Here is a 15,251-nt window from a genome sequence, read left to right as displayed (position 1 = left end):
GGCTTTATTTTAGACACGTTTTGACATGCAAATTATTCAGAGCTGCTGGAGCCATAAATTGTGTAGAGTTTAATGAGACTGGCAATCCTTCTCTTCGATTCTGAAAGCCTCTCCCATTTCAAACACTGGTAGATTTCTCTTTCTGTTCTGTAGCACAAAAGCTTTCAATTCAATGGACTAGCCAGAGCCAACTGTACAGCAAAGATTGGGCACTCCACACATTCACATGTGTGCACTGCATATCATGCAGTGACAACTGTGTGATGCTGGAAAGAAGGATATAATTGAAAAGAAGTTCATCCCAAATAGCCGTGTTTACTAAACAGAACAGACAACATTCATGTGATTTGAACTGTTTCCCTTGCTGCTTGTTGATCCATTTTAAAAATGTTTCTCTAAGACTAAATCTTGGTGCTAGAAATTTCCTAAAAATAAAAATAAAAGCTTGCATATTCGTGGGCTCACCATACTTGGGACCTGGGAGCTTTAAGAAGCAAATCAAATATGGAAAAACAACAACACTTCAAATAGTGGGATATAATGTTTGAGGCATTTGAAAGGATAAAATAAAACTTGTTAAATGCAAGCATGCTTTTTTAACATCAGGTCTAGTTTGGCCCCTGAACGTGACCCTTTTCACAAGTTATATTGTCTTTTGCATAACCTTTCCTTCAAGTATTTGTAATATTAACCAGAACAATTTATAGCTTCAGGAACATATGGGAACCTAAAACTTTCCCCATTCTCTCAGCTTGGCATCGTATTTCATTTCCACTGGCCAATAAATTGTCTTTTAAATCTTGTGCCTTATTGGGAAAATGATTGGTTTGAAAGCAGGGCGATGAACACAGCAGACAAGAACTTGGCCAAGCCAAGTTTAGAACAGTTGGCAGGCTATAATGTTTGGCGTAGAGAGGAGGGAATTTGCGTAGACCATGAAGTCAAAGGAACCAAGCCTTGATTTTTTATTACCCTGCTTCCTGTTAACATAGAATTCCATTTTCCCCCTTCACTTTTATAAGCAATAGGTTAATATGCACATGTGCCAGCTTGCCTGGTTCTCCAAGGTATTCATTTTATGCACTGAGCCTTACAATCTTCTTGTGGGCTAGGCAAGTATGGTCCTTATAGTCCATAGAGAGAAAATAACCCATGAAACATCTGGAGCGGCCTTGCCAATGAGAACATATCGATGGCTACCAAGCCAAATGCTAGGCTGGGGCAGCAAATGGAAACAGAAACCTTGATAGACAGATGTAGCTGTCCACTTGGTGCATGAGCTGGTCCAGCTGAGCCTATAGCAAGCAAGGGTGGTGAAAGTAACATACAAACATTCATGTTCATCTCGGCTTCACTCAAGTACAGTGGAACCTCGGAAGCCGAAGAATGCCTTTGAATTTGAACGTTTCAGCTCCCAAACAATCGGAATCCAGAAGTGATTGTTCCGGTTTTCAAACAATTTTCGGAAGTCAAATGTCTGTTGCGGCTTCTGATTGGCTACAGGATGCTCCTGCAGCCAATCGGAAGCCGCACCTTGGTTTTCGAACTGTTCCAGGAGTCGAACGGCCTCCCGGAACGGATTAAATTTGAAAACCAAGGTATAACTGTAGTTAAAGTTTTGCTGTGTAAGCAGATGCGTGAGGGACCTACTTATAAATATTACACATGGCATATTTTGTCAAAATAATGTTCAGGCAGCAGGATCTCCTTGAGCAACCGCCCCAGATATCTGGAGAATAATTCCCTTATGTTTTTGTGACGTCATCGTACCCTCAAGAAAAAAGCTTGCGTTCCTTTCATACACTCTCTTTTTGGGCTCTCATCATTTCATCCCCCTTCTCCTGCTTGAAAACGAATTGATCATTGTTATTACTAATACCACATGGGCACAGACTTCCTTTAACACAACTTCAGGCATTATGTATCTCTGCCCCCAATTCCTCTGACAGCCAGCCACTTTCTAAGAGAGGGGAGAAAAAATAAGGGGTTCCTTCTCAACCTCTGTATTAGGCAAAAGCAGGAACATGGGGATGCTCCACAGAACAACTGTCTGCATGCAGACATAACCTTCAAGCTTTTTCCAAAATGTAAAGAGACAGCAGGAAATCTGATCAGGGGGCCTCTGTGGCCTGATTTGGCCCTGGGAACTAGGCCTATGTCATCAGTAATTCCCACATGGGTTTTTGTTGTCATCAAAACCCAGATGGTTTTGAACAGGCTTTGTGTATATTTTGGTCTCAGAATATGCAGAAAATAGGACTAAATGCATCCATGCCGCATACTTGGAACTAAGGCATAAACAAGCAGCGCTCTGGCTGAAATCCTGAATCCTGTTAAACAGTTAAATATTAACTAAGAACTGAATCCTGCAATTTTTTTTACCATAGTTTTCCAAGACAGTGCACTGGCATCGCTAAACAAAAGTGTTAGAACTTTAGCTAGGTTGCCTTTAAAATAATTATTTTCCATGTCTATAGTTCCTGTCCAAAAATCAGGGCAATTGTGTTCGCAAGCTAAAGGTAGAGGGACCCCTGACCATTAGGTCCAGTTGTGGCTGACTCTGGGGTTGCAGCGCTCATCTCGCTTTATTGGCCGAGGGAGCTGGTGTACAGCTTCCGGGTCATGTGTCCAGCATGACTAAGCCGCTTCTGGCGAACCAGAGCAGCGCACGGAAACACCGTTTACCTTCCTGCCAGAGTGGTGCCTATTTATCTACTTGCACTTTGACATGCTTTCGAACAGGAGCTGGGACCGAGCAATGGGAGCTCACCCCGTCGCGGGGATTCGAACTGCCAACCTTCTGATCGGCAAGTCCTAGGCTCTGTGGTTTAACCCACTATTCCAGCCTTCCCCATCCAGATGTTTTAGAATGCAACTCCAGTCAGCTTTGCTGGACTGGTGGGAGTGTAGTCCAAAATATACGGAAGACATCAGGTTGGGGGATGTCAGTGGTCATTGCCAGTGAATCTGACCTAACACAGATACTCTTTTGTCAACCTACCAAACTGAGGGAAGCGGCCCGCTTCTGTAGCACAGGTGTCCTCCTTGTGTGCAGCCCTGCCATATGAGGCAGAATAGATGTTAAGGAATTTCGACTCTTTACAGTGGAGTTTCAGTTCTTCATTCTCACACACTAATCTGGTTTTATATTCAGCTGCAAAGGAAAGAGACAAACACTGCTTACTGGTGGGGAGTTAGTCTGGTTGTTAGTCTGGTCCATTTACAAAAACACTGCTGAAAGTGCAATCTTTTGTGACGTTCCCTGCTGCCCACTCCCCATAATATCTCAATTTATTTGTTTAATATGCTCACATACTTCCTAAGTCATTTGACCTGAGGTGGATCCACAAAAAGCCTTTTTAGCTGAGAGGTGGTGATTATGGCATAACCTCCCAAAAGAACCCAGCCAAGCTCAGTCAGTGCTTACTTTGAGCAGGCAGTGAAAACCTGCCCCACCCCACAAAACGTAATTGGATGCCATGGCTGTCAAACGCTGCTAGAATCCTTTGTTGTTTACTACGACGCTATTGTCCATTGTGTTATGCATTTGATTTCTGTGTTTTGTGTGGCTATTTTATTGCATGTTCTTTTATTGCTTTATATTTGGTTATTTTTGTTGCATTTTTGTAAGCTGGCTGCGGGGGGGGGGGGTAATCCTACCTCCAGTGTGGGAGAATAAAAACAGAAGCTAGGGATAGGGGACCTGTGGCCCTTCAAATTTTGTTCGAGCCCACCTCCCATCATCACTGACTACTGTCCAGCCTGGCTGGAGGCTGATGTCATCTGGAGTCCAACAACATCTGGAGAGGCCAAAGTTCCCTACCCCTGACATAAACAACCAAACAAACCAGCAAATTGGGCAGAGCTGACCACCTCAGCCATACGTGCCTCAACAGTTTGTCAAACCATTTATTTAATTATGGCCTCTGAAGCTAAAGAACATGACTTGCTTAAGAAATTTACAGTGCAATCCTATATATGTCTACTCAGAAGCAAACCTCATTTCCCCCACCAATGGAGTTCATTTCCAGATATATCTGTATAGCCACCTTTGGGATGAAGTTCTTATGGTTAGGGATGGGGAACAAATTATATTGTTTGCATTTAAAGCAGAATTGATCAAGCCCACACTTTCCAAAACAACGAGTACCGACACACAGACATCCTTCAAAATGAGCACTTATCCAAGTTTTGTCATTCGGTTTTCCAAATCACATTAACAAAAATGCATATATTAGGGGAAAGTGAGTATAAAAATGAATTTATTTGTGAAAGCAACATAGAAAAACACATTATACTGGCAAAAATTGCTTACAAAAATGTGCAGCTTTGCCAAAAATGCATATAAAACTATGCAGGAAAGGAGATGACCAGCCTTCCTTCTCCTTGTGCCCTTTCAGATGTTTTGGGCTACAGTTGCCAGCCGGATAGTAATAATAATAATATTCACTAATTTTATATACCGCCCTTCATCTGAAGATCACAGGGCAGTTCACAACATAGAAATACAAAATTAGAACACAAAATACATAATAAAAATAAGCACAAGAACAAACCACCAACCCCCTTCTTACAAACACATTTAAAAGGACACAGAATGTTAATCGCCAAAAGGCCTGGTTAAGAAGAAATGTTTTCACCTGGCACCTAAATATGTGTAATGAAGGCGCCAGGCAAGCCTGCCTGAGGAGAACATTCTACAGATGAGGAGCAACCACAGAAAAGGTCTCTTCTCATGTTGCCACTCTCCAGACCTCTTGTGGACAAGGCACACAAAAAAGGGGCTCAGATGATGATCACAGGGCCAAATCAGTTTATATGGGGAGGGGTGATCCTTGAGGTATTGCAGTTGTGGCTGACGGGAGTTGCAATCCTAAACATCTCAAGGACACCAGGTTGGGGAAGAGAAATCTATGAGTGGTGCTGGTGATATAAGATGTGGGGAGACTGTTGTCTTTATGTCCTGCTTTTAGGCTTCTCAGAGGCATCTATCTGTCCACTGTTGGAAACAGGGTGCTAGACAAGATAGACAACCTGTCCGCTCCAGCAAGGCTCTTCTTACATTCTTAACATATATTATCCTGAATCTAACTTAAATATTTAGTTAGATAAATTTTATGTCTTAATAATAAAGGTAAGGGTAGTTCAAAGGAATGTCAGAAAATGCACTTGGGATAGAACTGAATTCTAATAATATAGCCAGGCTCCCTAAATAATGTTCATTGTGCCTAAATCTTAGAGGTATCCAGGATAAAATAACACCTGAACATAGCAGTTTTATGGCTAATCTTCTTATGGAGATAATTCTTTTGGCCCTCATTTAGAAATCAATCTACTTCTGAGAGGCTGGGGGTGGGGGAAGATCTTATTGGGACAAGACAAGGTTTTGTAACAGACACTCTCAAATTATAGGATTTGGATGACCCTTCTCCCTTTCTACCTCCTCATCTGATGATCCCTGCTCTTCTAAAGTTCTTGTATGGAGCAGCTAAGAGTAAAGATGGGGAGGGGTTGGTGTAGTAGACTCAATGTCTTTTTTGAGGACAACTCAGCTTTCTTCCAGCACAAAAATACTTTCCCCTGCAGTGGTAATCTTGCCAGGGAATTTGTTCATCTGGAAGAGCTATGAGTATGGAGGCAGATATGGAGTTTAACCTTTGGCCATATCACAGTGAGGATATAGGTGATAAGTATTAAGATGAAACTGGTGAAAATACACTATCCCAAACACATCCACCTGAAAGCAAATTCTATGGAAACCAAAGGGATTTAGTTTCAAGTCAATGTTTTTAAGAACCGTTTTCCAGAGATGTAAAAATCAGTTATTTAATGTGAAATGTAATGGTCTAAAGGACTTTGTTTATCTGTGAAAAACTTTAAGTACATTTTATCAACAGCAGGAAACAACGTCATTCAAAAGTCCTTGGCATTTCCCTCATGACTGCCTATTATTTGTGCAGCCTGAACCCTACACATGCTGCCCAGCAGACAAACAATCCACATGTTTTCTGGTGCTAAAGGGTAACATAAAAGAATGAGGCTAATGCAATATAAGATAACATGAGATTATTCTCAAAAATAACAATAACAACTTAGATTTAAAGCAAATAAGTGAAATTAAGCAAATGATTGAAGAAGCGCCCCCCCCCGGTCTATTTATAAGCACAGAAAAACTAAGCTCCACCAAGAGCAAGGGGACTCATATTAGTCATATTTGTTTTGTTAGTTTTACTGGGGCTTTGTCACAACCAGCTTTGCTTAGGTGATGACTGATATCTACACACTGATCCAGCAAGGGAAATCTCCAAGGAGAAACGTATATCTATATACAGAATCCCTTCCTGAACTGGGAACCACACAGATTGAATATGGAGAATATGCATCTGCCCTGTGATGCCTCTCTGGATGCAAAGCATCCAATGCAATCACCATTTGTACTGCAGGGTATGCATGAGGATGTGACTTCCTACTTTCACAATATGTATGCCTATCCCACTCACAAGCACCAGCTACTACCAGCTAGGTTTCCAATGAGGCTAACTCTGACATGTAAGGCTTTGACCAACAAAATGAATGTTGTTAGGTCTAAAACCCTATGCACACTTACTTGTGTTGTGAGTACCACTGAACTCGGTAGGACTTACTTCTGAGAAATGTGCAGCAGGTTGGCTTGCAAATCTAGCTGTATCTAAATCAAATGCAGTGCAACCTGATTAAATTCATAGCATTAGCTTGACTGTATTAGGCACTGAAAAAAACACTTTCTTCAGGTCATTCAAAAGACAAAAGTCTGCTAATACAGTGGCATATAGGTTTTCTGTGTTGTTGTTTTTTAAAAAACAGTGACAGAATCTAGTGAAAGAAAGCCACCCATTACTATCTTCATGAAGCAGAAATTAAATCACATTGCCCTTAATGGAATGAACTTTTTTCTATATTGGGCTCCCAAAGTTTGTTATTTGAATTTTCTGCACCAAAGACTTTGACTACTGCAAGTAGTGATTAGACTACTGCAATACACTCTACATGGAGCTAACCTTGAAGATTAGATCATATATCTGGTGCAGAATGCTGCTTCCAGGTTGCTAAATGGGACAGTAAGACGGGAAAACAAATCATCAGTCCCGGCTGCCTGTGTATTACTGGGCCCAATTCAAAATTTGGTACTCCTGTACAAAGCCCTAAAAAACTCAACTCCCCCATACCTGCCAACCTAAGGTTTGAGATCTGCAGGGGGGTGGCGATTAGTATCTTATTGCACTTTTATATTAATAAGCCATTTTGATTACATTGGTAAAAAAACAAAATAGAAATAATGAGAAGTAAATATAATATATAAGCATACTAGTCTCTAATCAATGGGGCTTACTTCTGTAGACATGCATAGATTGCACTGTGAAGTTTCCACCTTTCTAGAAAGGCACCTGCACTTATCCCCATTCACCTTAATGATTTATGTCCCATCTTGTAATAAATTATTTTTAAGACCCCCAACAATCTACAGCAGAAACTAATATGTACAGCAAATTTTATTCCCTAGATGGGTTATGCTCTTTTATGATGGATGTGCATGTGTGAAGGGTCATTTCCATACATTCTCTGACAATGCTGATAGGGATACTATATCACTTCTGAAAAAAAGCTGCAGGGTTGTGTTTTGGTTCTGCAGGATCTCTGTGCACATTGCCAGATATAACTCACTTGCACATGCACATAAACTTTTATGAAAAGTGGTGAATAACATGCTTATCAAAACCCACAAACTTTGGTACAAGGACTGGGTGAATCCACTTCAGAGCTTCGCATAGATTCATGCAAAGATGTCTGTGCCGGCACTGCAGTTAAAACAAAAAGCAAAACAAGTACAAAAATGACACTTGCCTGTTCTACAAATTACTTACTAGGTTTGCATTTAAAGGAGACTAGAAGGTATTTAGTGATTCCTGGACATAGATCAGGTCCAAAAACCCGACTATTGACAAGGAGTTGGCAGGCTCTCAGATCCTGGCATTCATCCAGTACTTTCTAAAACAATGAGCAAAAAAGCATAGTCTTGAAAAACAGATTCAAACTATATAACAGTTCAGACCCTGACATTTTAAAATCTATAAGTGATAAGCTGTTGCCCACTGGTTACTAGAAAAATAGGCATAACAATCTATACAATGCCAATACAATGATTTCCAAGACAAACCGAGTTTTGTGACATTATGGGATGATCTGAGTTCCCCAAAATTCCTTTGTTTTACCATTCAAGTTTGGATGCGACAAACCTATTTTGAAATCCCCCTTAAGGGATGTTTTATGTATTGCAAGATGGCAGATAAGTTGGGAAAATAGGACACTATAGATTTTGTTATGACAAGCTGGCATTCCAGAATTTGTCATCTGTGAAGCAATATTAATATAAAGAATTCATGTAACCTTTGAAAATAGGAGAAAGGGACTTATTTTCACGCTTGAAATTTTTTGATAGTGGCTGCTGCTTTGTTACAAATTTCCATCCCACATGAAGTACCAGTAAATGAAAAACCAATTTATCACACTGCATATAACTGATGCCTTGAAAGGTGTTAATCACTGAAGTTTACACAGAACAAAATTTATGTTTACACAGAGCAAAATGCTACATTGCTGTATTGTTAACTGTCATAAATGAATCAACCAATATGAGAGGTTTATTGGGTACCAGATTCATCATGGGCCTGCTGCTACTATTAGCACTAAGAAACGTCTTGTTTTTAGCAATTGTCCTCAAATTCCTGGAAGCAGCAGTTCCAGATTAGAAAAGTTGGCAGGCTATTACAATTTGCCCACAAAGCAGTAAAAGTTTTATAGAGAAAGAGTAGTTCAAAATACCGTATTTTCTGCTCTATAAGACTCACTTTTTCCCTCCTAAAAAGTAAGGGGAAATGTGTGCGCGTCTTATGGAGCGAATGCAGGCTGCACAGCTATCCCAGAAGCCAGAACAGCAAGAGGGATTGCTGCTTTCACTGTGCAGCGATCCCTCTTGCTGTTCTGGCTTCTGAGATTCAGAATATTTTTTTTCTTGTTTTCCTCCTCCAAAAACTAGGTGCGTCTTGTGGTCTGGTGCGTCTTATAGAGCGGAAAATACGGTAGATTGAGAAAAGTGCCAATATCTTTTTTAAAAAACAACAACAAAAAACTCATAGACTATTTTTAGAATACAAGTAAACAATAAAAAGCCTTTTAACTAGCATCCAAGAGGAGAAAAAAAAATCAGATCTCCAATGCTCAAAAGCAGCCAATAAAGCATTCCTACTATATTCTAGTGATTATTACTTCTAGTTATGCTAGCCAGAATCACTGTCTATAAAAAAATCTCTTCATATTTTACCCTGTGTTTTATAAGAGATGTAAGCTTAAAACTGCAATCCTAATCACTTACCCTATTGAATTCAATGGAACTTACTTCTGAGCAGACATGTATAGGATAACATTGCCGGTGCTGAATTTGCTGTGCAACAAGATCTGGCCACTAATATGTTCAAAACTAATATATGGTCAGAACAGTCACAGATTAGGAGGGATTTAATTTTTCTTTCAGCCCTTCAGTGAAAGATTCCTGTATAGCATTCTTTGTTCTTTCTGTAAAATAATACTATGCTTAGATTATCTCTCCATTCCAGAGAGAATAGGTAGGATGAGATCATGCAGATTTGCTTCCAACAATTTGGTTTACTGTAGGTGTCTGAGATTTGAGAGAAGACAAAGCCAGACATGTATCTTGCATTTGAGCGCTATGTGAACATATCTGTAAAACATTCTATCATTTTTCTATGTGCAGCTGGGATGTGTGATGGCTTCAAATAATCTTTCTGTGCAAGCCTAGCTTAAATCCCCAAAGATTCAAAGGACTCAAAATAGTCTTGGTGCCATGCTAGGACACAAAGGAGAAGGGGTGACACTCCCATTTTCATGAGGACAGCTGGACCAAAGATCATTTTTCAGCCATTAGATGCATTAAAGCACATACAAGCCATGCTTATAAAACCACTATTCCAAGCAATATTCATTAAAAAAAAATCATTTAAACTAAACAATAACATTTAACTTCTTTATAGAGGGACAGTCCTACAACATCTGAATGGCAACAATTTCCCTATACCTTCTTTAATGACAGTGGCGTAGCGTGGGTTGTCAGCACCCGGGGCAAGGCAAGTAATTTGTGCCCCCCTAACCCGTGGATTTGCGCCCCTAACCCGTGGATTTGCGCCCCTAACCCTAACCCTAACCCGTGGATTTGCGCCCCTAACCCTAACCCCCAGATGTTACGCCCGGTGCGGCCGGCCCCCCCTGCCCCCCCCACGCTACGCCACTGTTTAATGACACTGATTTTTAAAATGTTTCTACAAACACTAGGTCCCTGAATAAGTAGTAAAACTTTTGCACTTTGGTTATGTACCTGCTAAAGGCATAGAAATATACCTGACAGTATTAGCCAACTGCTTGGAAAATCACCACTCTATAGAAATGTCTGGAAATTATCTTTATTGTATAATGCAAGTCCATTTAACATAACATAATGAATCTTACCTCCAAGTAAGCACACATAAGATTGCACTGTTAATGTCTACTCAACTGTATGTCTGCCTATATATCTTCTTAAGGAGAAAACTGTGGTTGTGAATTAGGCCACCAGTGGATCCTAAACCATACAAACATACCATCTTTCTATCAAAGATAGTGAAAAGTGAATACCCGCTCTCATGAAAAAGAAAAATAATAATGCCATGTAAAATAACAAAATATAAGAATCATCCTTAGTGGCTCCTCAGGAAATAACCTTTGCTTGTCAGTTCAGGCTCATTAGCTTTAAATGTACATAGTAATCCTAGGGATGTCCTCTCAAAAGTAGACATCCAAGGTAAGTCTGTATAGGATTCCTGCCTCAGGCTACAATCCTAAACACACATGCATGGGAATAAGCCACTCTGAACACAGCAGCTCTTACTTCTAAATAGAAATTGCACAGCATTGCTCTGTACATGGTGTCAAATAACAGGATTAAGGATGCTACAGTTTAGGATTCCCATGAGGTCAGGAACCCGACTGCATCATCAGATCTTAATTATGTTTAGGAAATGATCTTTGCATATTTTGTATATCAGTTTTTAAAAATTCCTCTAAACCTACAAAATAATGACCAATTTGTCACAACAGGACATGACTGTGTTAGCATTTTTCCCATGTGAGGGAAATTTAAATATTACTGGTTTGTCTAACATAAGGAACATGATTGCCTTGACTTTTGAGGCAGGGAATAACCATGATTCAGGACTAAACACTTGCCTCTATGTCTATATAACTGTTCTTATGTGTCTACAGTAAGACTCAGAACAGTGTATGTGGCAAGGGAACAGAGAAGAAGCAAGGGCCTCAAATATATTATTAATCATTGGGGCATTTGATACAACGGCAAGCCAGTGATTCAGAGGTAATCTTCAATAATCCTCATCAAAAATTAGGCTGTAGATTCTACTGCTGTCTACCAGAAACTGGAGCCAGAACTAATTGGCAATCTAGATTTCTCCCAGGAAAATCCATTGACATAAGCTCAGTGCCAAAACAACTCCATCAATCTGGCACAGACAAATTAAGTTGGACCATTGGGTGTTAATCTTAATGGGCATTCTCATTGTTCAGGGCTCTTTTGTCCCAGTCTGCTTGGCAAGAGAAGTCAGACAGCCCATACAACTACTGAGTGTGTGGCCAGCCACCCAATCCCCCAAACTGGATTTCAGTTTGCTTGTGATGAACAGGTCCTGTGAGGCTTGCACCACAGATCTATATATCATGCATGGCTGGCTAAGTCACCACTCAGAACTGTTTGGGAAGATTTGTGCCATTGTATCGAGTTGCAAACAAATTGCAACCAGTTTCATTTACTGTATTGGCTCGCACCCGCAAATAAGCCGCACCTTTAAAATTCGGCGGATTGGGGGAGGCTTGGGAGCCGCGAACGGGACAGGCGCTGTTGCCCTGTGCTCCCGGGCTGCTTCCTGGGGGGAGGGAGCTGCGCTGTTTTGGCGGCATAAGGTCGTGAATATAAGCCGCACTTTAACTTTTCACGATCGGAATTTGGGAAAGAGTGCGGCTTATATTCAAGCCAATACGGTATATAGTCAGATATTGATTTTAAAATTTACTTTAAGTTGTTGCTATTCAAAAATTAAGAAGTGACAATATAATATGAATTTCAAAAGTAGCCAAACACATTCTTAAGTGTCAGGATTAATTAGCATTGCATATTCTTCAGGAGCAAAGGGATGGAGAGATTTTCTTTGAGGAGGAGTCCTGATAATGGTCTGCATATTCATTAGACCTTCAGAAACACTAAAACCTAGTCATATGCATGACTGAACCACCCTTCCTCCCACAATAATAACTATTCTATTATAAAAGTTACACTCTGAACATCAGTCAATTAATGTTGCCTTTACCTTGCATTTTAATAAATACAATTTATATCACTGAATCATTCTGAAAGGCTGTTTTTTTTTTAAAAAAAAACCAATAATAAAAATACTACAATATGTAATACCTGCAGAGTAGTAGATGCCACACAGTTTATGGGCTCTTTCATCGTGGCTTCTGGATGTTGTTCACTACACAACTGGTAAGCTTGCCCGTAATATGCAGATTGGACACTTATTGTTGAATGTCGAGGACACTGCAGACTCAAGCGATCACCATCACAGGCATACGCAGTGTGGTTTTGCAGAAGTTTGGTTAGATAACCTAGAAAACATTTACCTGTGTTACATTTAATGAGGAAACAGCTTTCCCCCAAATGTTAAAATGAAAGCTGCAGTCTTCGCTTGGCTTGGTTACAAAAGGTTTAACCCATGCCTCAAGACTCTTGAGCACTTCCAAACTCTTGTTTATTGTGGGATTGGTGCTGTTCCTGCATGGATATTTTTGTCATTGTTTGCATCAAAATGCCAGCCCGTAGTTTCCTCCCATTTAATCTAGTTTTATCCTTACGACAGAAAATTTGCCAAAGTAAAATAAATAAATAAACCTGTTGCCACAGCCTGTATTAAGTTCTCTGCTCTGCTACAGATTTCCTGAGAAAATCACAAAAAAGGCAGCTTTATGTCAAAGTTGCTATAAGCGTTTTATTTTTTGTTTCTCTCTTGTAAACTGGAGAGACAGAGGGCAAAGCACTGGTTTGCATTATGCGATCTGCAGTAGTCTACTGAGTGTTTCTTTCTCGTTTAATGTAGAGGATTAGATGGTTTTCTGGCCCGTGGAAAGAGAATGCTAAATGTGGCAATGCTTATTTGAATCTTTAAACTTCATATCAGTTAATCAACCATATCCCTCCCTCAGTAATTTTCCAGCTGCGCGAGAGCCTAGTAGGATGTGTAAAGAAAAAAAAAGATTCACTCATTTCTACTCATCTAGTATTTCATGTATTCAGGCTTAACCAAAAACATATTGTGGAATTGTGCCCACTACAATGAGAGGGTTTTCTGCTTCTGCGCTGTGTGCCTGATTCAGAGAACTGCACCCACTGGAACGGGACAGGGGAACCTTTTTCAGCCTGGGAACTGCATTCCCTTCTGGGCAACTTTTGGGGTGGGGGAAGGAAAAGTGGGCAGAGCGACAAAAGTAGGTTTTGTCTTTGTACATTAGGCTAGTTTTTATTCATTAACACACACCTATTAGTTCTCCATCCAGAGAAGCAAAAAGCATTATCAGAGTTTAGGGACATATTCAATTCAGGCAAACATACTCCAAGAGAAGGCAAAGTTGACCTGGTGAGGGGTGTGGCTAGGGAGAGCTCTGAGGGCCAGATAGAGAGGCCTGGAGGGCCACATTCAGCCCTGGGCCTGCCGTTCCCATACATGTACCAGATGCACACAAACACATGAGTTTGTCTTCCAGGAACTTCCAGGAAGTTCACAAGAGAAGCACAAAGGCAATAGCCCAACACTATGTGGAGGGACGCGGATGGCGCTGTGGGTTAAACCAGAGAGCCTAGGACTTGCCAATCAGAAGGTTGGAGGTTCGAATCCCCGCGACGGGGTGAGCTCCCATTGCTCGGTCCCAGCTCCTGCTAACCTAGCAGTTCAAAAGCACGTCAAAGTGCAAGTAGATAAATAGGTACCGCTCCGGCGGGAAGGTAAACAGTGTTTCCATGCGCTGCCCTGGTTCGCCAGAAGCAACTTAGTCATGCTGGCCACATGACCCGGAGGCTGTACCCCGGCTCCCTTGGCCAATAAAGCGAGATGAGCACCGCAACCCCAGAGTCGGCCACGACAGGACCTAATGGTCAGGGGTCCCTTTACCCTTTACCTTTACTCTATGTGGACCAGTGGCTTGTATTTAGAGACAAAGTGTCTCTGAACATGACGTTTCCTTTTATCTATCATGGAAAATATCTACTCAGAGTCACATCCTCTGTGAATTTTCCTAATCCAGTTTTATAGCCATCTAAACCAGTGGTAATCTCATCTTGTGGTAGTGAATTCCAAAAATTCATTAAGAAATGATAGGCTTATCCATTAATTTCAATGGGCTTACTCTGAGTAGGACTGCCATTGAATAGCACCACCCCTGGCCATTATCACACATAAAATTAAAATACATCTATATTTTGTTTTTTTGGAAAATAGATGTATAATTAAAGCCTGAGTTTGCTAAATATCAGCCCTAGGAATGTTCCTTTTCAATATGCATGCACTTTTCACGCACTCCGACGTTCCTTTGAATGTATCAGTAAAATTTTAAAACACACTTAGACTAACATGGCAAATTGTCAATGTTAAGTCCATAAAATTACTTGTATTTTATTTAGAGCCAAACTCCCCCGTGAAAAGGCACAAACCAAGTCAACATTGGCAATTTCATAGTAATTCTTATAAAAACAGATATATATTTCCCATTAATTTCTACACACAATGCATTATAAAACTTTGAAACCTTTTAGTTTATGGTATGTCGGGAAAACATCATTTATTTTTTTTACTGTTGTTCCTTATTCCAGAAGTGACTCACCAAATCCATATTTTTCCATGACTTTTAAATTGGCATGGAGTACAAAACATAAGGACAACACATTCTAGTCTACTATTCCTTGGTGCGCAACATTAAAATTTGTTCTTGTCCTCCAAACAAGATACATTGCGTTTCCACCCCCATCGTTCTGCCTGGATGCTGAGGTCCAGCGCCAAGGGCCTTCTGGCAGTTCCCTCATTTAGAGAAGTGAAGTCACAGGGAAC

At 40.5% G+C, this 15,251-nt stretch overlaps 1 protein-coding gene across 3 annotated transcripts in view; it reads right to left on the bottom strand.

Moving 5' to 3' along the window:
- The window catches only part of EVA1C (eva-1 homolog C), a 46,585-nt gene that overhangs the window by 9,235 nt on the left and 22,099 nt on the right, over positions 1 to 15,251 (bottom strand). For all 3 annotated transcript variants that reach the window (XM_082220765.1, XM_082220764.1, XM_082220766.1), the window contains exons 2-4: positions 12,566 to 12,762; positions 7,902 to 8,025; positions 3,002 to 3,154 (exon numbers count right to left, since the gene is read on the bottom strand). In XM_082220765.1, the coding sequence (XP_082076891.1) occupies positions 3,002 to 3,154; positions 7,902 to 8,025; positions 12,566 to 12,607 (319 nt within the window). In that variant the 5' untranslated portion in view covers positions 12,608 to 12,762. The remainder of the gene's footprint in view (positions 1 to 3,001; positions 3,155 to 7,901; positions 8,026 to 12,565; positions 12,763 to 15,251) is intronic.

This window comes from Podarcis vaucheri (assembly GCF_965113315.1).
Source record: "Podarcis vaucheri genome assembly, chromosome: 4".
Taxonomy (NCBI): domain Eukaryota; kingdom Metazoa; phylum Chordata; class Lepidosauria; order Squamata; family Lacertidae; genus Podarcis; species Podarcis vaucheri.
This window is presented reverse-complemented; position numbering and strand designations above follow the sequence as displayed.